Below are 25,971 nucleotides of genomic sequence, written 5' to 3' on the forward strand. Positions count from 1 at the left end.
AAATTTGTTTTAGTTTTACACAAATTACAAAATAAGTAAAAAAAACCTAAAATTTTGAATCATTTGGAGGTCTCTACCGCTGTTTAATGTTTTGTAAAAATTTACTTTCCACAGATTTAAACCGTATCTCTAAAATAATGATAAAAAAATAATTTTGTAAAATATTTTTTTATTAAAATTAATGTTACAAAAAATAGAACAATAAAATAGGCAAAGTAGAGTATATAATCCAAGACAAAAACTTGAAATTTAAACTTATTTTTAGGTCTGGAATTTGGCCTTTCTGCTTGAAATTGTAATTTGGTCCTAATAAAACCATTTCTTAAACTACTGTGTGTTACTTACACACTGTGAGACATCTCTTACCAATTTAACACATCTCTCCAGTGATTTTGTGTGACAAAGAAAGTCGAAAATTTCTAATTTTTATATCTTTTGTCATGATTTGAAGGTTCTTATTAGAAATATTTCAAAGAACCAGTGGTGATATTCCTTGACATCCTGATGTAATCTCTGGCAGAAAATTTTACTTCTGGTGTCTTATATATTCTGCTTTTAGTGATTTTCTGATTTTTCCTAATGCCAACTCCCGAATATTCCTGCTTATAAATCAATATATTGTCAATCAGATTTCCGGTAACATTTTGAGTCTACAATCCGTTCAAAACCATGCTTAGGTTCATCCTTACTAATCGTTCTTTGCTTGATTAAGGACCAAACTGGAGCATATACTATAAGTACATAGTTGACAAGCACTTGTAAATTTTCTGATTGATTAAGAATACTTGCACAAGGCCTTTGTATACGAGTAAAAGACTTATCCATCTCGAGTGCTCAAATTTTCCAATTTAAGGTTTGCAAGCTCAGGAGTAGAAGAACCAAGGGTTTAATATATCTTATAAATATATTCTTTATCTATATTTGTCCCTCTAATAGAGTAGAGATCAATGTAAATTGGTTTTACTTCGACTTGGTGTTGTATGTCCAGATCACTTAGATGTGATCTTCAAAAACTTATTTGCGATGGTAACCATCCCCTTTTTCTCATTTATCATAGTTTTATATTTTCATCCATCAAAGTAAATGCATTGTATAGCAATTCATTCAATGGCTTTTGAAGCTCTGGGAATCTTGTCTTTATGAATGACCAGAGTTAAATTTTCGATATAAACTAAGCCAACGTCAATGAATCTATCAGATACCATAGTAACTGTTGACAATAGTAATGCATTTCAATTTGCCGTTGAAGAAGGCTTTGTTTTTCGGGGAAGCCTCTATTATTGTAAACGTTTTCGAGAAAAATCCCCTCATAGAATAATTATGATTATGTGTTGAGGCAAAATCATATTGTTGAATGAAACATAGCTTTAATGTTTCTGTCATTGACTATTCATTTTATATCTGACCTCGTTTAATTAGTATAGTTGTTTCTTTCTGATCAAAACTTCCTTTATTTTAATAGTTAAATACCTTTCAAATATATTTTGTTTAATTTTAAACATACATACAGAATAGGTAAATCTTGAAAAATCTTCGAAGAGCGATAGATCCCTTTAAATGATGAATAATTATATTGTTTTTGTAATTTCTGTAGCATTACACAAGCTTTGATACCTAAAAAAATACATGGACGGGACACCCTAATATTAGCGTATATAAGTTATTACATCATACAATATTTTTCTGATGTAATAACTTAAGATTCATTCTATTTTATCAGGGTATATAGTGAATAAGGAAAAATTATATAATAGAAAACATAATCATTTGTATCAGAGCTAAGCATGTACCCGTTTATGTACTTTAAATATAATATTTAACATTAATTAGCATTTTCAAAATTTAATTTATGAGAGAACTATTACTAACGTATATTCGTTAAATTTTTTAATCATTTGACAGGCATGAAAATCTAGTTTTGTTTATTTTTAAAATGTAATAATATGCTAAACGCTTGAAACATTTGTAAAGCTTCTTCAAAAGTTTTGTTTTGTGCCCACTAAAAAAAAGGATCAGTTCTCCGTCATTCAAATAAATAATTGGCTTGAAAAGACAAGTCATATGAGAATTGACCTAAAGAGAAGGTCAATTCTTTCTCTTCAGAAATCAAATATTTGTGTTTACATATTATATATGTATATTACTAACAAAATATAATATTATGTATAGGATAAGGTGAGGTGAAATATATTAATACATTACTCATTTAGTTATTTTTTTTTTTTTTTTTTTGATTTCGCAACCTTCCCTCCCAAAAAAAAAGCAGAAAAAATTGCCCAAAATTAGTTGATAGTTGGATAATTCTTCTCAAAATATGATTATTATTTGATAATTGTTGTGAATTGTTCACATCTTAACAATAACTAAATCTAATTCAACCAATTAACGTACAGAACACTGATATGGGGGAAAGAAGCAGAAACATATATAGCACAGAATTTTTTTGCTAGGGAAGAAACGCCATAAACACCTTACCTTTCTTCATATCCTTCTATCTTTGAGTTATTTATTCATTTCATACTTTAATTTGATATATTTCTTATAAATAAATAATCTCTCCTTCATGTCAATACGTATAACCCCTCCTCACAACACGTTTCATCGACAAACTTTGGTTTCTGATCATACATATATGAGTACAAAGTGTCCATCCCAGGATTGATGATCCATTCTGTACATACACGAGTATGTAGATCAATAAATAAAGCTCTTTTTCCTTACTATGTAAACACAGAAAGTACAAAGACATACTATACATCTTTCATGGACAAAACGTTCTTGAAGGTACAAACAAGCAGTACAAATCAAAGAGATTCTAAAAGAAACATTGCAATGCATGATTGCAATTGGGTATGCATTACATTTAAAAGTAAATGTTGTTCAATACAATAAAAATAATGAAAAAGGAAATTCATCATAATAAAGAGGGGAGGGGACGTGTGTTAAGAAAAAACAAAGTATAGCGATTAGAAAAGGAAAAACAGTTGATGTGCGTGCACTTTCTTCTTTTTCTTCATTATTTAATAGGTCGTGGTGGTGTTAACAGTTACTTCTAAAAAATTCTCGGAATTACCGAGTGGGTAATGACTTGTCCAGCAGAAGAACCACTATTTCAAAATTTCACCAATTTCAAATCACAACTATTTACAAACTGTTTCAATAACAAAAACGACCAATGTATGGGGTATTGTTACTTATGTTTCTCAATAGCTCAAACGAGTTTCAGTACTATTTTGTAGAATTCAAAACGCAAACAATCCAATGATGGAATTCATGAGGAATCCGTTCAACTTAAGAGTTGAAAACTTTCCGAAAGAAGCTGAAGACACAAAGACCTGTTTTTTTGATTTGGTGCATGACTCCACGGCAAAGGCTGTTTTTGCAGAGAAAGGCATAAAGACATTTTGGGTCACTATGCATGCTTTGTATTTTTCGTTACTGTGGCAGCGATCATACTATTGGTTGTATTTCCCTCCACATACCTGTGTGAGTCGCACTTATCCAGCATGCTTGAGATGAAATTCAAATAGCGAAACCGCCTGATTGACCTTGAAATGAGATTTGTGCTGTGCCATTACAAAAGGGGAACGGAATATTGAGGCACTCGTCAAGGCAAAGCAAATGCAAAAGTATCATTAACCTGTATGCATGTAGTGTTGCATTTGTTATAAGCCAAATTAATTGAATAAAATAAAACAAACAACGAATCTTTTCAAATGTATTAAAGGTCCATGTGATAACTCTTAGTAAAAAATATAATATATGCAAACAAAAGTTAAGGGCTATTTAATGGCACAAAAAAAAACAATACATATTTACAGACTACAAACTGCATGGGTTAAAATCGAATTTGTCAAAAGCCGATGCTGTGGTGGGAAATAGAGAGTCGACTAACAAAAAAGTGGGGATTTGTAGAAAAAAGTTTAAAAATCCCTGCTTTAAAAGAAGAATTTTCGCATATCTTTTGTGTAAATTGAATTAAAAATGCCTATTAAAATAATGATATATAAATTTAAATCTAACTATAATATTTTCCATACACAATTGCTATTTTAAATGTAGAAGGTTATTGCGGTTTTTCTCGCACTCTTACAAAAAACAAAACAAAAAAAACCTCTAAACATACATAGTATTGATGAAAGGTTCTTTATTATCTCTCTCAACTTTTTCTTTGACCAAAAGAGGTCAGAAAAAAGTCATAAATCATTCGGTATGACATTAGCCAATTATTTCTATCTTTTTGCTACTTTTTTTACTCCCTAAAAGAAAATTGTTTACAGCTTAGCAAGATATAATTAGAGCGTATCCAATCACCCTTTAAAACACAAATTAATTATTATCTGTATTGTATCTATTGAACCATTCCTCTATAAAGTGAAGGAAATCAGCCAATTCTTCCCAAAAAAAAATCAATCATTCTTTATTTAATTGATAGTAGGAAATTGTATAACAAGAGTTAATTCCAGTCAGTGATGGAGTGTTAGAGAGAGGGCCATAAAGGCTATGGTCCCATCTGGAGACAATATTTACAGGGCAACAAATTTAAGGGCCTTGAAAAAAGATACCAATATCCGAGATTTATTTTCTTAAGAAATTTGAAGATCTGTAATTTTCTGAAATAAAAGATTACTTTCTTAACTTGTAATAAAAGAAATGGATATAAAATTCAGTAAATTAGTAGTCAAGAGGTAGTTAAGTATATTATGAACGGATAAAACAATTAGGAACCCCTAAATTTGGGTCTTTGAAATAAAATCTGAAATATTTTTCTGTATATTCTGAAATTCCATTAAAAAAATATCTAACATTTATTATGTATATATACTTTAAAGACAATAATAAATAAAAGATGTGAATAGTAGAAAAAACATCAGCTGACACAAAAAAAACAACAGTATAACTTTACATGTAAGCTAGATAACTATATAAGCTGTAAACAATTTCATATTATTATTAACTAATTGTCCTATTGTGTGGAATAATTGGCTCCCTTCTAACTGATTTTGGGCCTATTTATTCCTATATTTATTTTAAGGAGTCTGAGTAGTACAAGCTACCGAAAGTTCGAACCGAGACACATCCAAAAAATCTAATTCAATAATAAAAAAGTTATGAAACTTTAGTTTTGCAGTGTGCTAAATTTTTCACAGAAGTTACAAGGTGACATACATAAGAGAAAAATTGGTGATCTACTTTTTAGAGATGTAATTTGTATAATAAACTCTCATGAAGCACACAATATAATGTGATTAATCTTGTGTGAGCCTTAGTTAAGAAAAGTACCGTCTCAGAATAAATACGTTTATTTTCAAAACTTGATGGTTGTCGTGTTAGTAAAGCTTTTACCAAATTTGATTGCTTTCCATTTCTATCCCTACCATCCACAAACAGATTGAATTCCCTGTTTGTGCAACTGATGCTTTTCATCAAGTTTCTTTGCCATTGGGTTTTTTCAACTAAACAATTTACAGTTTCAGTCATTCACTGATACTTTGAATACAAGATTAATCATTTTCAATTTTAATCCCTTCAATGTGTCCCTCATCATGCAAATAGGTTGGATACACTCGAGATATGTGATCTTTTGCAAGCTTAAACACGTGAATTGGCCCAGTATTCAAATATTTTGACAGTTTTTGTAAAAAATCCCGTCGAAAAGGATCTCTCTAAGTCTATATGAGACAAAAAAGTGAGTCATTCCTTCTTTTCCTTAAATACGATTCTACATTTTGTACCCAATAAGAACCGATTCAAAATTTTCAGGGAGAGGACAACTATATCAAGTATAATTACATCATTATTTATCAATTTTAATACTTAAAATATTGTGTAAAAAGGATAAATTCTATTCATACACATATTAATCATAAGACAATTCTGTGTTAATTGGATTCTCGAATGTAAATTGTATATACGTAATACATATGTATTTTTATAGCGACCTTCGCATACTCTACTTGACAACATGTGTTCTAATTAATGGCTTACATTAATTAAACATTTACTTATTTTTACATCACTTTTTAGTTACTCATAAAAAAATTATTACTTGCCAGAAATTAAATACATTTTTTACTATCAAAAAATAATATTTTAGCAATTATTTCATTATTTGAAGAAACAAGTGTAATATTGTTATACTTGATATCTATTACGATCCTAAATTTTCACTGTCTTTGTTCTGCATTTTAACAACTCATAATATAGACTAACATTTTCTTTTGATATTATGATTAATGGAGAAGATATAGACTGAGAACATCAACGACGGTATTTTAAGTCTCACACAAGACGAAGATGAACAATCAGATCCGTTGATTACAAATGATCAATATGTTTAAACTACCTGTATCCACGAAGACACCCTACGACCTATGTTCTCGATACAAAACTATAGAAATAATGGAAAAAAAATCCTATCTTTTTCTAATGAAATATTTGAAGAACTGTTGGAATCCTCATCATCAATTTCCTGATCACTTCATCTTACTAAATTATGAATTTGTATGATAGTGTGGAAATCACTATTTTTTTAAACTCATATTATAATATTTAAACAAGAGATCAAATTAACGTAAAACAACCAATTTGAAATTAGCCTTAACCAATGGATTCTAAAATATATATTTTTGCATTTCTACTCCTAACTTCATAAAAGCAATTATAGGGTATACACTAAATAAATAAATTGAAATGAATTTCAGAATACAGAAATATATTTAAAAGGACCATGTGGATATCATCATGTTTGTATTAAAGATTAATATTAAAAAATACAAGTCAAATTAATAATTATGATATCTGAGTGTTTAATTCAAAAATGCAACAAAATCTACAGTAAAATATTATAACATATCCTAGTTATTTTTTGTCATTGCACAAGAGATCAGAGGGATCCGATAAACATAATAGTATTTAGATTTCTATAAATTGTAGGAAGATACACTCTTTATAGATGTTTACTGTTATTGTTGTCTTTATTTAAAGGAGATAGAAAGGAATCATTCATTAATAAAAATTATTTTAACTTTCCTGAGAAGAAATGGTGGTCCCTTTCCTCAGCTAATATGAATGAGTAATTCATGAATGGACTATGTTCGTATTATCTTGAAAGACCCTTATCCAAAAGGAGCATAGCTCTTCGTTATCTTGGTCAATCAGTCCTTGATAACTAAAAAAAATAAATTTCAAGGATTTAACTTATTTGAAATTAGCATCTAAATGAGGATAAGGAGAGGCTCATCTAGAAACTCTTTCCAAAGAAACTTTGAGAACTGAGGATAGGAGATGAATATATGGATTCGTTTTAATGGATTTAAATTCAAATTATAATTCGAGGACTACTAGCGTTTCTTATTGCAGAAAAATAGTCGACTCTTGAAATGAACTTCTTGGGTTGTCCAATTCATCTTTGGAATCAAGGAATACTTTTAATTTAATTATCACTTAATTAAATCCCTTGCTAGCCGTTTTGTTAGATCGGCAGCTTCAAACGGGGGAGTTGTTCACAGTAGAGAGCAAAATTAAGCAGGGTAAAAAATAGCTCGAACTACTATTGTACAACATAAAAGAGTATTGGCCCGTATCCATCGCAAATTTTCTTAGTGTCTTTTGACACATTTTTCCCTTTTAGGTAGTAAAAATGTAAAATATGACAATTTTCTTCATTTGATACCTCCATCCTCGATACACAATAATTCACAACTGAACAGGGCCAAGAGGAATACCACTGAAAGTCGTTTGTAGAATACACTCACATCTTTACAACGCCTTATCCTATGAACCGATGTGACAAATAATGAACATGATATACTTTATTTAATAAAAAGGCGGGAAATACGAAATTAATTATTAGCTAACTATTGGAGAAAAAAAAATGTATAGGGTGAATGTTAAAGTATATTAAAAATGAAAAAAGGGCGTGTACATATCTATATTAACGAAGCAAAGTTTATCTGTCTCTCCTTTGTCCAGGCCGAACAACTCCGAGTAATGTCGGGTACTCCGGCTAGTTGAATACCAAAACAAAGGAAAAACGAATTCGTACTATTAAAAAGACTATTATTCAAACGAATTTTATGATTCCATCTCGTCTTTTTCTTCTTCCTCTAAAATGTGATGCATATTATGAGCATTTCGTCTTCCTGTCCTAATTTTGTTTCTTTTTAAAGTAAAACAATGAACTCGTTTTAGTTACATTGCCAAATATCTGTCAATAATTACACATATACAATTTACATACCTTTAAAAGCTGCTAAAATTAGGATTAGATTTTTTGTAAAATAATTATATATTTATGATTCATTTGTAGGTATAATTAGAGATTGAAAAATATTCTAGAAAATATAATATTTAGAGACAGAGTCTATTAAATGTACAGTAATAATGTATATAATATAGAAATGATTAAGTTTCACAATTACTTATTGAATTGATTGAAATTAGAGGCAGCATGTACAATTTGCATACATACCTACGTACTTCCATCTAGAGTTTTTAGTAGAAAAAAACTATTCTTTAAATTTTGATTATACTACGCCCAAAAACTATTTTTGCATTTACGGGTTCTCCTTAGAAATTGGGGCAAGTTGTCAAATGTTTCATTGTTTCCGAGTTAGCATTACATGTCGTAGCTATCAATTTAATCTAGGCGGCATTAGTTTGTAATACAAAATAATCCAGAAAATTTTAATAAAAGAAAAATATCTGGTATAATCTTTTGGGATTCTCAGACTTTTTAGTGCATAACTGGAAAAATTAATACCTTTTGAAACAATTGTATCCTTTATCACCACATTTTAATACTAATTTGTATCACGTTTAAACTTAAGGTGTAAAAGTCCATTGAAAAAAAAGAAAAAAACATTGTCAATTTTATAATATGAAGAATTTTCCATGTTTGATTTAATATCGAATATTAATATTAAAAGCAATATCTCAATCCAAAGTTGTAAGCGGAGGATGGAGATTGGAAAGAGTGAATGACTTTAAACAACTTTTGAAGCACAACACATATTTTTATTTTAGCCTATTTAGATAGGAAAATATTCCTTATAGCTCAAGAAACTTTATAATATGTATATTATGTACTTTGATTAGGGGATTTCTTCCGTTATTATTTTTTTAAGCATATTGAAGATACATACTATCATTTTTATTTGATGAAACTTACACAATTTGATAACCCATGGTATGGGCTCCATTTCAGTATTTAAAAAACAAAAACATTTTATAATATTTAAAACTGGAGAGTTATGAACCGAAATCTTAAATATACCAATTTGACTTCACACTACCATATTAAGCTTTAAGATTGTCAAACCTATTTTAAAATTCTAAATGTATTAATTTGTTATTCTAATTGAGAAGTTTAATTCAAAATTAATCTATTACAAAATGTTGTAAATTTAAAATTAATTTCTTTATCAATTGTGATTTTGCTAGGCAATCCCTCATTTTAAAGTTTAAAAGTTGGATCTTGTATTAAAATTACAAAATTCATATAAATAATAATATAATTACGAAGGATGTTTTTTGGAAAAAAATATAAAAAAAAGACTTCAGTTCCTTTCCTACCAACACATTTATAAATGTACAATGTATGTACGTACATACTGTGACCGGAACTTTCCCCCCCTGGGAAGTTTCGCCCTACAGAAGTTTCGCCCTCATACATATATGATAGCATAAATGTATCTTGTACATATAATTTAAGATCTTCCTTTACTTCAACTTGAAGTCCTTTGTAAATAATTATAAATTATATCATTTGTGCAATTAATATGAAATAATTGTTGTTTCTTATTACAATGAATTCGAACCGTTTGATATGTTCTATTTTAAAATATATTAAAATTGAATTAAATGCACTCATTTTACACTACTGAATGCAAAAATGTATTACAAGTGACTTCAATTGGGAGGAGACTCAATTTTAAATTTTAAATTATTTATAGAAGATACATTTACACTATAATATATGTATGAGGGTGAAACTGCCCGGGGCGTGACATCCTAGAACCCGTGCATACATACCTATATAACTGACGAGCCTATTTTCGAATTTAATTTGCTACTTTGCTATTCTAATTAACCCTCTGTTAGTGAACTGAGATATTTTACACCCCAATATTTATAACAATACTTTAATTCCTTTCAATCTACATGTTAAGGATTTATTCGTATACTCCGCAATTTTTAATGAAGGGTAGTGAATTTAATTAATCGTTTTGCTTAAAAGGCGTTCTTTTATTGTTCCTATTGATTTCCTGGATTCTTGCTATTTGCAATTTTCCTCAATTAAATAGTTTTAAGGGTTTTAGGGTTAAAAAGTTTTATTTGAAACCATAAAGATTTCTTCGATTATATCTATACGAATCAGGAAGAGAGGACTCTTGAGCTGAATCCCATTCAGGAGAATGTTAGACATTGAATGAGAATATACAAACAATAATTTACTGGAACAACGGGGGACGTATCGAATTGTGATCCCCAAACATAACGGTTCAGCCAATACCTAAAGTAACTTTATTTTTAACTCCTTATTAAAAAAAGTATCCTTCACTATCCAGATCCAAATCTCCAATGGAAGGGCCAATGAAAATAAAAATCAGAACATATACTAAATTTACCAAAAATTAATTATGGAACTCACTTCCTTCACCCGCAAAGTGGAGTCGGGAAAGCAGAGGAAAAAATTATTTATGTGGTACTTGAGTCTACATATTAAGAGACCTCTCTAAAGAGAGTAGCTTGAAGAAAAAGTCTTCAGAAGTACACCTTCTATTCGAGGGAAGATATTCAAAGCCTCTTAACGACTGACGATAATAAAAAGTTGTCTATTTATTTATTTTTTCACTTCAATTCATTTTCTACAACTTATTTTTATTTTTTTACTAGTCATATGGTTATATTTTATACTTAAATACATTTTGTAAATGGATATTTAAGAACACCTGTAAGGAGATCAGTCTCATATATGATATAATATATACTAGTGTTGGGGTTCGGTCTGGAAATCCTAAACGGTCTGAGACCGTTATATTTTTTGTTGGACCGAATTAGTTTGGTCCAAAAAACAAAGCTCAGCCTGTATGGGTCTCATATAAAAATTTGGTCTAGATCGGTTCAAAGGAAAAATTCGATCTAGATTGGTCCAAAGTAAATATTTGGTCTAGTTTGGTCCCAAAAAAATCGGTTTAGAACGATTTTATAGATAAATTGTTTAAACACATGACATCATATGTTTTTGCCAGTACAATGATGTTATATGAAGTTTAATAGAGATAGCTCTTTGATACCACCGTCTTTTATATGGATACAGTATTTGTTTTATAACTTTTGATATTTAAAAAAAAAAAAAAATTAATGATAGTTGATCTAGAAAAAAAAAAGAAAAAGGTATATCGTAATATATGAGAACGAAAAAAATCGGTCCATAAATTGAGTCCGAAAAAAATTGATCCATAAAGTGAGACCGAAAAAAATTGGTCCACAGTCTGATAGCTCGGTTTGGACCGAAAAGTCGGTACAAATCTGTCTAGAAAAAATTGATTATGACCGAAGCAAAAAAAAAAAAATTGTGCTGGACCGACTTTCAACACTAATATATACCCATGTAGAATATAATAAGTTGGGGAAAACATAATTTTGTATTTTTCACTTTATAAGAAGTGTTACAATTAAATACCCAATTTTCGTAGGCTTCTATCGAGCCCAAATTATTACCCCCAAGCGCGCTGATATACAGAAATAGGGTGTAGTGCCACTTGCTGCCAGGTCTGGATTGTAGGGCGAATACATAAGAACTTCCCATCCGAGCTCCCGGAGCTTCTGGCGTGTCATCAAAGATGTATGCATCCTGGTGTTGTATTGATGATGTCTCGTTGTCTTCTATTCACCAATGCTGGCCACTTCTTTTAGATCACCAGCTTCAAACGCTCGAATTATTTACAGTAGATGACAGAATTGAGATGAAAAAAACCCTGGAACCACTGTTGTGCAACACAAACCAAATGAGTATCGGCCTCGTACACATCGCAAATATTCTTGGCCGTTTTGACGCGTTTTTCACTTTCAAGTAGTAAAACTGTAAAATTAGGGGAATTTCTTCCTTTGAGATGATTCGATGTGACCAATAATGAACAAGATATACTTAGTTAAAAAAAGTGACAGAAAATAAGAAATTACTTTTACCCCCAACATACTTACATATTATATACTCAACCCCAATCTTAGTAATGAAAAAAAAAATAAAAAAAAACTCATACTCTCACAATTATTCGTAAATACATTTCGATATATTGTATCTAAGTTCATTTCATTTTAAAGGATTACATTAATGCCTCACCTTGAGAAAATAATATTTAATAAAGTATCGGGTCTTAACTTTTGTGTCCAAATTGTGAGATAAAGGCTATTATATAAACAATATTACTTGTCAATTCATCAGAATCAGATTCATATTTCTAGGGCTGAAAATCGTGTGTATTTTATGCTTGTTAAAAAAGCAGACCAAAAATCCAAATAGTAAATTTGACAATTTGAACAATGTATTGGAGGAGATGAGCTTTGCATGTTGAATTTGTAATTTACAAAAAATATATATTTTCTCTTTCACCAGCATAGAAAACAAACACCAAGGAGGGACCAATCAATGCGAGGAAAACAAGTTTTAGTCATATCAAACCAACGGTAGCTTAAAACCTATTTATATGTAAACTTATCATAATATGAAAATTATTACGCATTAAGGTGATAAATTTAGACTAAGAAAAGAAGAAATAGAAGTTGAATACAATAAAAAAATAAAAAATCTTCGATCAAGTTTTTCCCAGTTTTTCTAACTTCTAACTATTCATCATTTACTCTATAAGAAAAGATGATTGAAAATAAAACTAAGCCCGTCTCTGACTAAAGGCCTACTTTGAAGCAAAAAAATAGGCCGACTCACAACAATTGAGAAGAATGACGTAATTGACAGACTACCAATTAATTTCGTGCCTTTTTTCTTTCTCCTTTTGGACGAAAGATTTATGAAATTACTTTTTGGAGTAGTTTCATAACCAAATTAACAGATGATACTGAAATACATACTATACTTTTATGTTACTGACGGGACAATACCGTTGTCTAAAAACTGATGTATTAAAATTTTGAACATAATTATAAATTCCATATCAGTTTAGTATCTAAAAAGGTGATAATTAGCATTAAATATATTTATAGCAAGCATTATATTGAACACTACAGTTGACACCCTAGCTATCAATGAACCTTATACATAAAAAAGTTTTTAAAAAAGTAAACACAACAAACTGTATGCATCATTACTTTTTGCAACATATTTTCTTTTTGTTAGAATGTTTTATGAAGGATAGCTTTGATCAATTTATTAATTATTATTACTATGAATTATTTAGTAGAATAGTGTATTATTGAATATAACAAATGTATTTAAAAAAATATCATTTATTAATACTCTAAATTACTTATTATTATCATTTTGTTGATAAATTGGCAAATAAATTTTAAATTAAAATAAAAGACGGGAATTAAGAAAGCCTGACAATCTGATGATGAAAGTATTTAAGTATGTACGTACATAGATATGTTTACTGTCTTATGACTCATGACATCATTATCCTTTTTCAATAATATAATATGCAACTTGTAAAATTAGTAGTTGCTTGAATAATATGCATTGTAACGGACTGCGCTAAATTGGATTATCCGTAATTTTGGGGTGTTTGTTTCATTGCTTATGCTCTTAGGGTATAAATGGGGGGAAAATCTATTGAAATGTAAGAAAAATTGAATTTATTTACAATAAGATAGATATTCATTGGGTTAAATCTATCTATTAATATGAGATAAAATTTTACAATTTAAAAAAATGACAGTTTTAAATGTAGTTGACTATGAAATTGCAATTTTGCAAAAGTAAATATTATGACCGTTTATTGCTCAATTCCTTTAGATACATTATGAATATGGGATGTATTTCTTTTATAATAATCTATAGACATATATATGTGGAGCTTCTGAAGACATAAAATAACAGATATTCATCTTGATGGTATTGATTTTTGAGTATATGCATATTATTTGATTTGATTATTAGATATCGAAGAACAGAAAAGCTTTGCTTTATTAATATATCAACGCAATTTATTATCTTTTTACGACGCAACCTAGATTTAAATGCATCTAAAAACAATTTAAAAACATGAATATCTCTTGATAATTATGTCATTTTTAGAACATTTACATATTATGTTAATATATTATTGAAAGCCATAAGTAAAAATCACGAATTAATCAATCATAAACAGTCCTAAATCATGATATTATAAGGAAATGTAATCTTTTTAAGACATAATAATATCCAAAGTTAATAGAAATACAAGGTTAGACCTAGGGCCGTACGTCAGTATTGCGCTTTGTCCGCTTCAGCGGACCAAAAAAACAAAACCTTACTCAACCGTCCACCAATCATATAGGTATGTAAATATAGATGAATTAAGTCATAATTAATTATTAAAATCTATTATATATATGTAACTTATGACCAACTCATAATAGTACTGAGTCATTATAATAAAATTACATATTTGTAGCACGTCCACCCAAAAGGAAGCTAGATAATTTTTCTCAAAATTGAACATGGAATACATTTTCCAACAAATTATAGTTCATTTAAATGAAAAAATGATTCTGATTAATCCTTTGGAGGCACCACAAATTGTACTTAAAGTAGCCAAAATTCACCGGCAGATTTATAGAATTAGTAAATTAATAAATTATATCTCTAAGACAATATTGGGGCCAAATTTAGTCAGATCGATAAAACGGAGGTTTTAAACTACAGTTAACACTCTCGGGTATCTCAATTCATCGCAGAAATTTGAATTCAAATCCTGTAATTTACCGTAATATCTCTTTCAAATATTGCCTGTCATTTTATAAATATAAATGATTGAACCTTTGAATATAAAACACGTTTTCCGCTTCCCGTGATACATTTCTGATAATTAATAAATTACTGCAATTATTTCAAGAGTACTTTACAGCCAAAAATAAAAAACAAAGACGCACACAACATTTGTCGTATGGATTTAAAGTACTTCACATTGAGTGGATATTTGAGTTAGATATTACGTTTAACGTTACTGGTTGCAAATGTGAAGTACTTTACAGCCAAAAAAAAAAAAAAAAAAAAAAAAAGACGCACACAACATTTTTCGTATGGAGTACTCTTGAAATATTTAAGAGCATGAGAATTTGTTTCATTCAATACAAGATAAATTAAATTATTACTGCTTAAAAGGGACATAAATAATAGTTATGTACTTTTTAAAGTGGATTGTTGCAGTAATTTATTAATTATCAGAAATGTATCACGGGAAGCAGAAAACGCATTTTAACAGAGAGTTGGTGATTTGTTCTATCTGTCAGAAGGAAATACAGAAGGACAACTTTAATGATCACAAAGTTAAACTCCATAAGAATGACCCCAGCTGCAAGTATCAAGTGAAAATTGATCATCAGAAGCAGAAAACATTGAACTTTGCTGTTAAGAAAACTTCCTCTGCTACATCCTCATCCTCAGTCACTGCCTCCTCCTGTCCCGATGACCCTACTCCAGTTGAGGCCTTACTGCCTGAACCAAGATCTGAAAAGTCCATTTCTGCTGAAGAGAAAGTTACTGCAGACACATAAAATAATGGCGACTCATCAAATTACCCCAGCAGACGGATTTCTCATGGAATAAGACTTCCTAATCTCGATATCGGACCAATCTTCTCTCCCGAGCAGCTCTCTGTAGTCAACAACAACAATATTCCCTCTGCAAAGGACTCTGAGACTAGCGACAATGTCCAGGGAGGTGAGAAAAGCAAGACTGAGGAGATGGAGTTTGTGGACGGAGGCCCAGAGTACCCTGTCGTCTTCACGAGCCAGCTGGGTGACCCGATACTTACCGGGCGGGAGCCAAAGCGGAAGGACATCCAGACCAGAACCAGAGTGGAGACTGAGCGGGAAACTGTCCCTAAAGTCGAGAGAGATCATCCTCTACAGCCCAAGTTACAAACATACAGTCCTCAGATAGATGGCAAATACTCCAGAGACTTTCAATATGATTGGTTCCGTAAGTTCCCGTGGCTAGAATATGACGAGGTTGAAAAGTCAGCCAAGTGTTTCGCCTGTTCCAAATTTTCCATTTCCAACCTTGGGAAATTTGAGCTCAAAACATGGAAAAACAGTTCCTCGTTAAAAGTTCATTCTAACAACAAAAAACACAAACTGTCGATGGAAAAGTGGATCAATTTCCTCACATCAAAGAGAAAGAATACCTCGGTTCTCGGCCATGTTCAGTCTCAACATGCTGAGGAAGTCGTGAAGTGGCGAGCTTATTTGAGGTATCTTTCCAAACTGTTGGGTTCCTCGCAAAGCAAGGATTGGCTTTTAGGGCGATTCCGAAACAAGAGAAAAGTTGACGGAATCTAATGAAAACAATCGAGGAAACTTCTTGGAGCTTTTGTCCCTGCGTTCACACGACAATCATATTCTCAAAGATAAACTGGAGGCCGAAGTCAAAAAATTTAGTTCAGCTGGGGCAGGTTTTGCCAAATGGACTTCACCTGACATCCAAAATTAGCTGATCGAGATTATAGGATCCAAAGTGACAGAAAATACAATTGAAGATGTCAAGACTTATGCCGGCGATGATGACTACTGGTTCTCTGTGATTGTTGATGAGACATCAGATATGTCAAACACGGAGCAGTTCAGTCTGTCACTGGGATATCTGACGAGTGAAGGCATCAAGAAAGAGAGCTTCCTCAAGTTTGTAAAAGTTACCCAGACTGACGGCAAATATTTGTTTGAGAAGCTTCACAAGGCTGTCAAGGATCTCGGCCTTAACCCCGCCTGCACTGTCTCCCTGGCCGCGGACGGTGCCTCCAACATATCCGGCATCAAGAAGCGTCTTACCGCCAGGTGGAAGGAAGCAGCCCCACTGTGTGTCTACATCCACTGCTACGCCCATGTCCTCAATCTTGTAGTTAAGGATCTTCTCTCAGATATAACCCTGTTGAGAAATACAATGGGGACAGTACAAATTTTATACAACTTCATTGAAGGGTCACCAAAGAGGTCAGCAATCTACAAGTCGGTGAAGATAACAAGTAAAGATGAGGAACATGCCAAGGTGATGGCCCTGAAGAACCAGTCTGCTACCCGCTGGAGTCTCCGCTACGATGCTGTACACGCTGTATCTCTAGGGATGGTCAGAATCATGAAGACCCTCATAATAATGAGAAAAGATACATTGTCGAGTTCAACAGCAACTTCTCTGCTCAACAGCATCTTTAGTCACGAATTTGTTTTCGGCATTGAACTGTTGAAGACACTCCTCAGACACACATCTAGCTTGTCAGATGAACTTCAAGGCAGAAAGGTTGACCTAACAAAGGCCCGGAAACACGTCAACCTAGTGATTAGGACTCTTGGAGATCTTAAGAATGAGAAAATCTTTGAATCAATCTTGAAACTTGCTGAGTTGAAGTCGTCTGAGATGAAATTATTATTTGACCAGGAGGACTCAATTGATTTGGAATTCAAGGAGGCGAAGATTCCAAGGAGAATAAAGTGGAAAGGAACAACTGAATCCTACTTCCGTGAAACACATTTCGATGTTGCAATCAATAAGATTGTATTAGAGCTTGAGAGCAGATTTGCAACCGACGATACAAACATCACAATGGATCTCATTGCAATCGTCAATGACAGTGAAGTGGAGACCTGTGTCATTGAGCGTGTCGCCAAGCACTATAGACGTGAACTCGAGCAGCTCCAGTCAGACCATGCAATCTTCCAGCAATTCAAGGTTAATATTATAATGTTTCATTTTGCATTATATGTTTAAAATTTATGTTTCTCTAGGCAGATATTGACACAGAAGACATGGTTTCGTCACAAATTGCTGCGGAGTTAATAAGCTCGGGAGTCTTCCGCCTGATGCCGGAGCTATACAAGGTGATCGTTATCCTAGCCTCAATGCCCATCAGCAGCTGTGAGGCGGAGCGGTCATTCTCCTGTCTCAGAAGGCTCAAGAACCACATGAGGACCACCATGGACCAGGAGAGGCTCTCCTCCCTCACCCTCTTGAACATGGACAGGGTGATGGTGGACAAGGTGCTCCATGAAGACATGGACTGTTTGATTGACACCTTTGCGTCAAGGAAAGAGAGGAAAAACTTCTTCTTCTAATCATGATAAAGAACACATGCATTTTTTTCTTCATTTTTTTCAAACACATCACCACGTATACATGCGAGTTAAGAACATCAAGACTTGTGAACATAATTTATTTTCTGTCGATGTAACCGTTCCATGGTATATTATAATCTCGTTCATTATCTTCATCCGTTATTATTTTAAAAATATTTAAGGAGGTTTAAATTGTTTGACTTAATTGTATAGTTCAAAAATTTTCTCTCATTCTTGCACCGTGCATTTTATACTCCATTATACTCCTTCCTTTATGAATAGGTCGGCATTGACTTTCCGTCTAGAGTTTTTCCTTTTCATTTTATTTTTCCCAATATTTGCCTGAAGAAAATAATGGTCAGACAGTCCATTGGACGATATTCTTGCAAGACTTAATCTATGCTGTAGCATTTGCCCTGTTTAAATATCCCGCGTTCACCACTGAAAATCAACCGTTCACCCTTGTAAAGCGGACCGAAAAATCTTCCTGACATACGGCACTGGTTAGACCATCATGTAATCGACCTTGCTAGAATTTTCAATCTGATGTATTGTACCGACTGCTTGGCAAGACAGGCAAATTTTGACATGACACGCAACCACTCATAGTTCATGACGTCACTATTACTCGAATTTTCAATTCGATGTATCGTACTGACTGCTGGGTAAGAAAAACAGATTTTGATAAACCACGCAACCCCTCATCCACTATGACGTCAATATTAAAAGCGTGGTTGAAGTTAAACATCAGTCGTACACGCAGTATGGTATCACCTTGTATTTCTATTAATATTGATAATATTAAAGTTTTGAAAATTGAACTAGAGGGAGTAGCTTTTCAGTGCTTTGAAGCTAGAGATGCCAAAATTAAATCAAGTCTTCTCAGTAATTTAGCAAAAACCAAAAACTCTCCAAGGTATCCTTGAAGTAAGGTAATTTAATAGCAGATGAAAAAAATAAAACTCTTGCTTATAAAATCCTTACTTGAAATATGAAAATTAGTAACAAGGTCACTTTAAAATATTTTTTTCTGTTAATAAAAAGGTGAAAAGGGCCTTGCATTTTATTAAACTTAAATTCAATTTGTATTTTTAAGGGGAGGGGTGTAACAAAAAACTAAAAGTGAGTGATGAAAAGAACCACATATGACACATCACTAACTTCAAGTGTATTTCTTCATGCTCAAATATAGAAAAATCTCTCTCATTTCCTTTTTTTCAAGATTATATGACATAGAAAATACTAAAAAAACTTTCTATCCTACATGATTAATAATTAAATACAGCGTATAGTATTTTTAGGCAAAAATAGTAAGATACTTTTGTAGAAATTAAACTAGGATTTATCTAGAAAGGTAAATATATGATCTTAATACATATTACACACAAGCATAATTACTATGTAGGGTGCTAATATGTATTCCAATCAACCCCTATAACACTAAAATATCATCAATTATTCTAAGGTAAAATTGATATATCAAAGTAGCAAATTTAATCTATTTACACTATGTATTAAGGCTATGATTATAAAATTTCCTTCTCTTAAAGTAAATAGATTTGACATTAAATGATTTCTCAATAACTTCATCCGGTATGTAAAAATCAAACTAAAAAATATGAATGCCATATCATAGGATGTTTAATGAATGAACATGCCCATTTTAAATTTTGTTCCTTCACATCGACCATTGATCATAAAAATTGTATAAGTACAATTCATTTGGGTATAACCTGTATATGCATCCTTCATCATGCATATACACAGGTAGATACATAACAATATATCTGATTAAAAGTATGAAACTCACATAAGAAACGTAATTTATTAATAACATGTTAGGTTTGTTATCATATTATGAACAATGTAAATTATTTCTAATTCCTCATTTTATTTACAAATACAATTTTTTTCACAAATGTACAACTAAGCTCAATGTACAAGTAAGACAGATAAACGTAGGTCAAAGTTATGACTTATCATTGTAGCTACTTATATACGTAAATAGTATATCCAGAATATATGTAATTTTATAACTTTTTTCCATATGAGTGTATAATCGTGTTGTATTATGTATTTTTTATTCAATCCAGGTCACATTTTTTTGACAATCTATGAATATTTTACCCTAAAATTATCATAATTACTATAAGAAATTGCTTGATATGTATTTAATTATTTAACATAGAAACGTCAATCAAGAAAATGCGTATAAATATCGTTCTAACTTTTAACTTACAAATAAAACATTGCTTCTAATTATTGTAATTATGAACAGAGCCGTTAAAATGATTTTTTCTTGGGGGGGAGCGTCTGACAAATATAAAGATGACCTTTTTTAGAAAGAACAAATGAACAGAAATGGACTACTTTTAACATCATTAATTCAAAATTGTGAGGAAAGAAATCCAACTTTCGACAAATTTGACAAAAAAATTTTGTAACTGAAGATCAGTATCGACAATTATTAACCCTATTTTAATATCTTTCATAGATAAATAGTACATACTACATACACCTTATAATATGGTTATGATATGTATATAAAGTATTCGATTAATTTCAACAACAATTACATTAGTGGACAATGCCGCAAAACATTCACATTTCACTAACTCATCATTTACATAAAGTACAGAAGGAGATGATTAAAACGAACACAAACATTATTTGTAATGATCTTTATTCTTAACTCTTAAGTAACTTTATCTTATGTTTGTATATACATGAGTATTTAATATTCTGGAATATAACTTATCAAATCATTTATTTATTTTAGGGTGATTTTTAGATACGATTTGTGCTAACGAAATATTATGTAGGTCGTTTGAGTAGATACTTGGTTAGGGGTATGTTTAGGACCCCACAGTCGGGCAGACGCATACACTATAGGTAATATTAATATTTATATACCCAAGGGGTAGTAGTAATGGATTGACACGCATAAAAATAATCTTAGTTTTTGAAGTAAGATTCCGGTTAAGATCTCATCGCACCGTTTAAGGATACATTATAATTATATGTTACTTACATAGCTAATCGGTAAGGTTATTAATTACTATAGAAATCAAAAGTCATTTTGGACCTATCCAAATATAGCGTATGTGTCAATTATTATTTGTAGTTCCATTTTTAATTAGATTACTGATATTTTCTTATGACAGGAAATTAGGCATTAATTTGAAAAAAAAAAATTTAATCTATTTAATTATATCCTGATTAATTGTGATTATTTATCCTCTATTAATTAAGTGTATTTTATCAAACATATTTAATAAAATAAAGGGGTCATTAATTATTCGAAGGTTCTTCTATAATTATTTGTGAATGCTAGGGGATTATCGTAAACAAGCTAAAAATCAAAGGAAGGAAAGAAGAAGGTACTGTCTAGCAGCATAATAAATATAATTTTATAAATAAACGTGAAGCTATTTTTAGTTAGGTGAGAGTTCTTTAGGCAGATATTAATAAGTACAAAATAGTAATAATGATTAACAAGGTTTGTCGCAAGGTTGTATGGACGTTGATCGGAAGAGGGATTGCTTGTAGATGTCACTAGTTGTACGATTACACAGCTGCTAAGAAAAATAGGAGTGAATATTGTTGGAGCATCAAGTTTTCTAGCATGAATTGTATGATCTAGCTATTGACTGTAATAGCAACAACTAACAACCACGGTGTGAGCTGCAGTCTGCTGTGCGTGCAAAGCTCGAAGGAAGAAATTAGAAAAAGAATCAAAATCAAAATAATAACTGGAAGGGAAAAATGGAGGGGGAAGAAGATTCCGCGAACATGAATCTGTATCTCAGTGGTGGATCCATACTTTTGACGGGAGCAGTGGCTGCGTTGACTCTTCTCTTGAATCGCAAGTTGAGCAATCCTTCCTTTTTGCTTCTCAACTGCTGGTTTTGCAATGAAAACTTCTCCATTCCCCTTCGAAAGGCCAAATCCTGGACCTGTCCCAGTTGTGATGGATACAATGGCTTCTCCAATGATGGAGACTACAATACGGATCTAAAGACTTCCTCTCTACGACCTCAGCGCTATGCCAGGCCCCAAATTAAGGCTCCTATTCATGTATGTAAATGCAACTCTTTTTATTTGAGTTCTGAAGCCCTACGACTTACGAGTCCGAGTCCCTTCGCCTTTCTTATCACTTTAAATTCTCATTTTAAAAGCTGTATTACATTTTTATTTTCTCTCTCTCATATAGTCCGATTTGTGCCGCGATTGCGAGCTAAACCAATGTTTGAAGGTAAGCCAACTCTCGGCTTTTGTGCCAAAAGATGAAAGAAACTTCGACATGGAGATAGAGGACTATGAAGCTCATTTAGAACGAGTGTATCGACTCTGTCGCCAATGCGAAGCCGCATTGCATCAAAAACTGGGAGAGCAGGATGCCAAGATCAGGTATATTTCTACTATTCTTTTCTAAATAGCTCATGCTAAATATAATTATATTTTTCTTCTTATGATAGACCTAATTTACTCTCCTGGCGACTAGAGTCAAATCGATTAGCGGCCAAAAGAGATGGAGGAATTTCTGCCTTTGTTCATGCGACTCCACGAGCCTCAAAAGCGAAACGCTTTTTCGTATTTATATTAGCTCTTGGTCTTGCTCTATCCTATGAAGCTGCACTTACTACTGGTTTGCTAACTGTTTTACTACTTCTTGCATACAACACAGGAGGCTTACTTATGCTTCGACGCCATAGAATTGTTGTTCTTTTCTGGGTCATTACATTTTCATCTGGAGTCATCAAGGAATATTATAAGCATCTATTAATGGAAATAAAGTACTTGAGATTAGCAATCGGAATATTTTGCTGTCTATTCACTATGTTTGTTTGGAATATCAGTCCGCCATCGAAAAAAAAAAATAGTTCCTTTAAAAAGACTATCTCCAAAAGTTCAAAAAATACGGAAAATGACACTTGGGGCCTTATATCCTCTACTTCTCCTCCTTCTGTTAAGTCCTCGAGAGTTTCTTCTATTTTTAATGCTAAAGAAGATGAGTGCCACGAAGAAAACAGCAAATATGATATTTCATCGTTATCTATAGAGGACAATGTTGAGACAGAGTTTACTCTCATGGGTAGTGCTTCTGATAAAGGAAATCATGATTCTAATAAAGGGTCTCCGCCATTTATTATCAAGAAGTACAATGGTCTAGCTGATAACGAAATTTATTTTAAAAAAAGAAATGGCCTCACTGTGAAGAGAAGAAATCTCATTCGTCCAGCCACATTATCACCTCCCCCTGAGTCTCCATCTAAAGCTATTGCTAAAGCCTCATGGGTCGCTGGTGGTTATTGGCATCCTAAGGATAAACTCGGTTTGTCCAGCCCAGAAAGAACTTTATCTCGATCATCAAGTCAATCCTCTGGTTTTGTTTCTTACGATAATTACCCATCTTCTCCAAACTTAAGGGTAATCCGCAATACCTTTGCTCGGAGTAGTGTACCTCCGGAGCATAAGCCCTATGAACAATTCCCAGTGAGACAAGTCGCATCTTCCTCAGATCGATACTCATGTGATGATCCATCGTTTCATGGTAATACTGGATTTGTAGATTCATCCTCATCCATAGCTAGCTCATCTAGACAATGCTTGAACGATTCCCCTAATAAAAGTCATAATGTTTCTATTATGGATAAAGAGTTTAATGTTAGAGTTTCTTGCTATTCATTAATCCTTGGAACCAGTGTTTTTTCCAATTTATTTTTGATTGGGTTTTTGGCCTTTAACTACTTCCATGCCCTTAAAGTAAATTAACTATCGTAGTTTTTGTTTTTCTCAATTAGTTAATATTGTTTTTAGTTCAAACATCGTTTGCTGAGTTATAAATAATGCAATCTATTTCTTCTAAAGTTAATATTTATTCCACGTATTTCATCTCAATGCTGTTAGAATTGTAGAAGTTAAATGATATTTCTGCCATTGCGAATATCTTTCCCATTTTGAAAAAATAAATTAAATTTGTTACATTTTCGTTTGGCCGCCATTATCATTTTATTTTTCTGCGTCTGTGATATTTAAGGATTAATGAAGTCTCATATATATAATGTAATTTTGTAAATTATGCCCGGCTTTTAAGTTGTAATTATGGAAGGATCTGAGGTTATTGCTCCTCTAAGATATTTTTATATTCATATTGTACAGATAAATATATATAATATAAAATAAATTGACAAAATAAGAAACATGATTATTTTTTTACTTTCTATACTAAATAAACTATATAATTACTCTCCTACGTTGATTTGGCATGGTCATTGATAAGCTTTAAAATAGTTTCGGCGCTGGGTCTCATTTCTGGGATCTCCTCTGTGCACGCGTAAAAAATACTAAGTATAAACTCGTATTCATCATCGAAGTCCAGGGTTTTAGGTAACTCTGGCCTCGTTCCTAAGCAATCAATGTACGCAGAGTCATCTATGGACTCGTCTTCATCATCTGATTCACTCACGACGAGTTTATCAATATGAGGTGGTCTCAGGGTGAGCATTTCATATATAAGACATCCATAAGAGAATATATCAGCTTTGGGAGTAATGACCGTCTCTTCTTCAATAACCTCCATGGCATTCCATGCCTCTGTTCCGACATACTGTTGACCTTCAATCACTTTATCTCCCCTTCTCATCCAACTTTAACGAAACGCCAAAGTCGCATAATTTAATAATTTGGAATTCCTTTCCCCCCACAAGTATAACATTTGCACTCTTAATGTCTCCATGAAGTCGCTTTATATCATTGTGAAGATAATGGAGAGCACTTATCACACATTTCATGACCTTTATTATGGGCTGTGGGGGTAGAGGGCCTTTATGACAATCCAGTCGCTCTTCTAGGATATCAGAGAGAGAAAGATCACCCTTTTCAAGAGCCAGAACACTTGTTCCATCCTTATTTTTCTTAAATCCTCTATAGCCGATAATGTTGGGATGATTGAGACCCTTCAAAATAAGGGCTTCGTCATCGAGTCTTTGACCGATATGACCCGCAGCGTGTCGCTTTGTTACTTTCTTAAGGACCCATGGAGAAAGATTCACACCATCCTTGAGGCCTCTTTCGTGTAAAAGGATCTTCACTCCTAATAAATTAAAATATATAGATTCATACTTGATACTTCAATGAGAATCGCCAATCAATAATAACTAAGGAAATAATACCAACGGCAACAGTAAAATAGTCAATACCTGTCCCAAAACCCAATGTCTCAAGGCACGGAGATGGTGGAATATGAAGTCTAGGTGATGATGGTGTTACACCAGGAGAAGAACACTCACGGATGATTTTAATTCTTTTTTTTATTGGGGTCCAATTTTTGGAGTCGTCATTGATCGACATATTATTTTTAACCACAACCAAATTCCGTAATTCTTCCAATAATTAGTTTTAATTAAAAATAATATAAAAATATTTATTTTATATCAGACACAAAATAAATTTGGCGCCATTCTAAGACCGGTTCGGACTATTATTATTATTCAATCGACGTACGAAGTATCATGTCACATGACATTTCTACGTATAATGTCTAGAGCTATAATAAAAGAGTTCTTACTGCTCGTAATTCTTTCAAAAACGGATGTTTCTCATTAACCAGAAGAATGTATTATAGCAAAAATACAATTGCAACTTTAATTATAGGTATAGCTACTACTTATTAATAGTTAATAAAGCATTTTACTAGAA

At 32.0% G+C, this 25,971-nt stretch overlaps 3 protein-coding genes across 5 annotated transcripts; 2 read left to right on the forward strand and 1 right to left on the reverse strand.

Annotated features, from left to right (window-relative positions):
• The first annotated feature begins 13,806 nt into the window (after positions 1–13,806).
• LOC139905625 (zinc finger MYM-type protein 1-like) lies at positions 13,807–18,421 on the forward strand. The gene is made up of 2 exons (XM_071889067.1): positions 13,807–17,887; positions 17,944–18,421. The coding sequence occupies exons 1-2, from the start codon at positions 16,769–16,771 to the stop codon at positions 18,268–18,270; spliced, it is 1,446 nt and encodes a 481-aa protein (XP_071745168.1). The 5' UTR covers positions 13,807–16,768; the 3' UTR covers positions 18,271–18,421.
• A 3,289-nt stretch (positions 18,422–21,710) lies between these two features.
• Positions 21,711–24,473, forward strand: LOC121119620 (uncharacterized). Of its 3 annotated transcripts, none has more exons than XM_071889068.1 (4): positions 21,711–22,347; positions 22,484–22,680; positions 22,749–23,937; positions 24,311–24,473. In XM_071889068.1, the coding sequence occupies exons 1-4, from the start codon at positions 22,036–22,038 to the stop codon at positions 24,314–24,316; spliced, it is 1,704 nt and encodes a 567-aa protein (XP_071745169.1). In that variant the 5' UTR covers positions 21,711–22,035; the 3' UTR covers positions 24,317–24,473. The 3 variants fall into 3 exon arrangements, with proteins under 3 accessions (XP_071745169.1, XP_040570267.1, XP_040570266.1); XM_040714333.2 differs by having other exon boundaries at positions 24,368–24,473; XM_040714332.2 differs by lacking the exon at positions 24,311–24,473 and having other exon boundaries at positions 22,749–24,257.
• On the reverse strand, positions 24,361–25,758 carry LOC121119621 (lymphokine-activated killer T-cell-originated protein kinase). The gene is given in 3 exon segments (XM_040714335.2): positions 24,361–24,913; positions 24,915–25,366; positions 25,473–25,758. Coding segments are annotated over 3 exon segments (993 nt in total). The 5' UTR covers positions 25,624–25,758; the 3' UTR covers positions 24,361–24,523.
• Between the last annotated feature and the right edge of the window lie 213 nt (positions 25,759–25,971).

The sequence above is a fragment of the Lepeophtheirus salmonis genome, chromosome 6 (genome assembly GCF_016086655.4).
Source record: "Lepeophtheirus salmonis chromosome 6, UVic_Lsal_1.4, whole genome shotgun sequence".
In the NCBI taxonomy this organism is placed as follows: domain Eukaryota; kingdom Metazoa; phylum Arthropoda; class Copepoda; order Siphonostomatoida; family Caligidae; genus Lepeophtheirus; species Lepeophtheirus salmonis.

What these genes read in the sequence shown, in the direction of transcription:
- LOC139905625 (XM_071889067.1), top strand. Translation starts at nt 16,769, where the DNA reads ATGTCAAACACGGAGCAGTTCAGTCTGTCACTGGGATATCTGACGAGT. An exon ending in CAATCTTCCAGCAATTCAAG is followed by an intron (nt 17,888 to 17,943) that starts GTTAATATTATA and finishes ATGTTTCTCTAG; the next exon opens with GCAGATATTGACACAGAAGA.
- LOC121119620 (XM_040714332.2), top strand. Translation starts at nt 22,036, where the DNA reads ATGGAGGGGGAAGAAGATTCCGCGAACATGAATCTGTATCTCAGTGGT. An exon ending in AAATTAAGGCTCCTATTCAT is followed by an intron (nt 22,348 to 22,483) that starts GTATGTAAATGC and finishes TCTCTCATATAG; the next exon opens with TCCGATTTGTGCCGCGATTG. An exon ending in GAGCAGGATGCCAAGATCAG is followed by an intron (nt 22,681 to 22,748) that starts GTATATTTCTAC and finishes TTCTTATGATAG; the next exon opens with ACCTAATTTACTCTCCTGGC.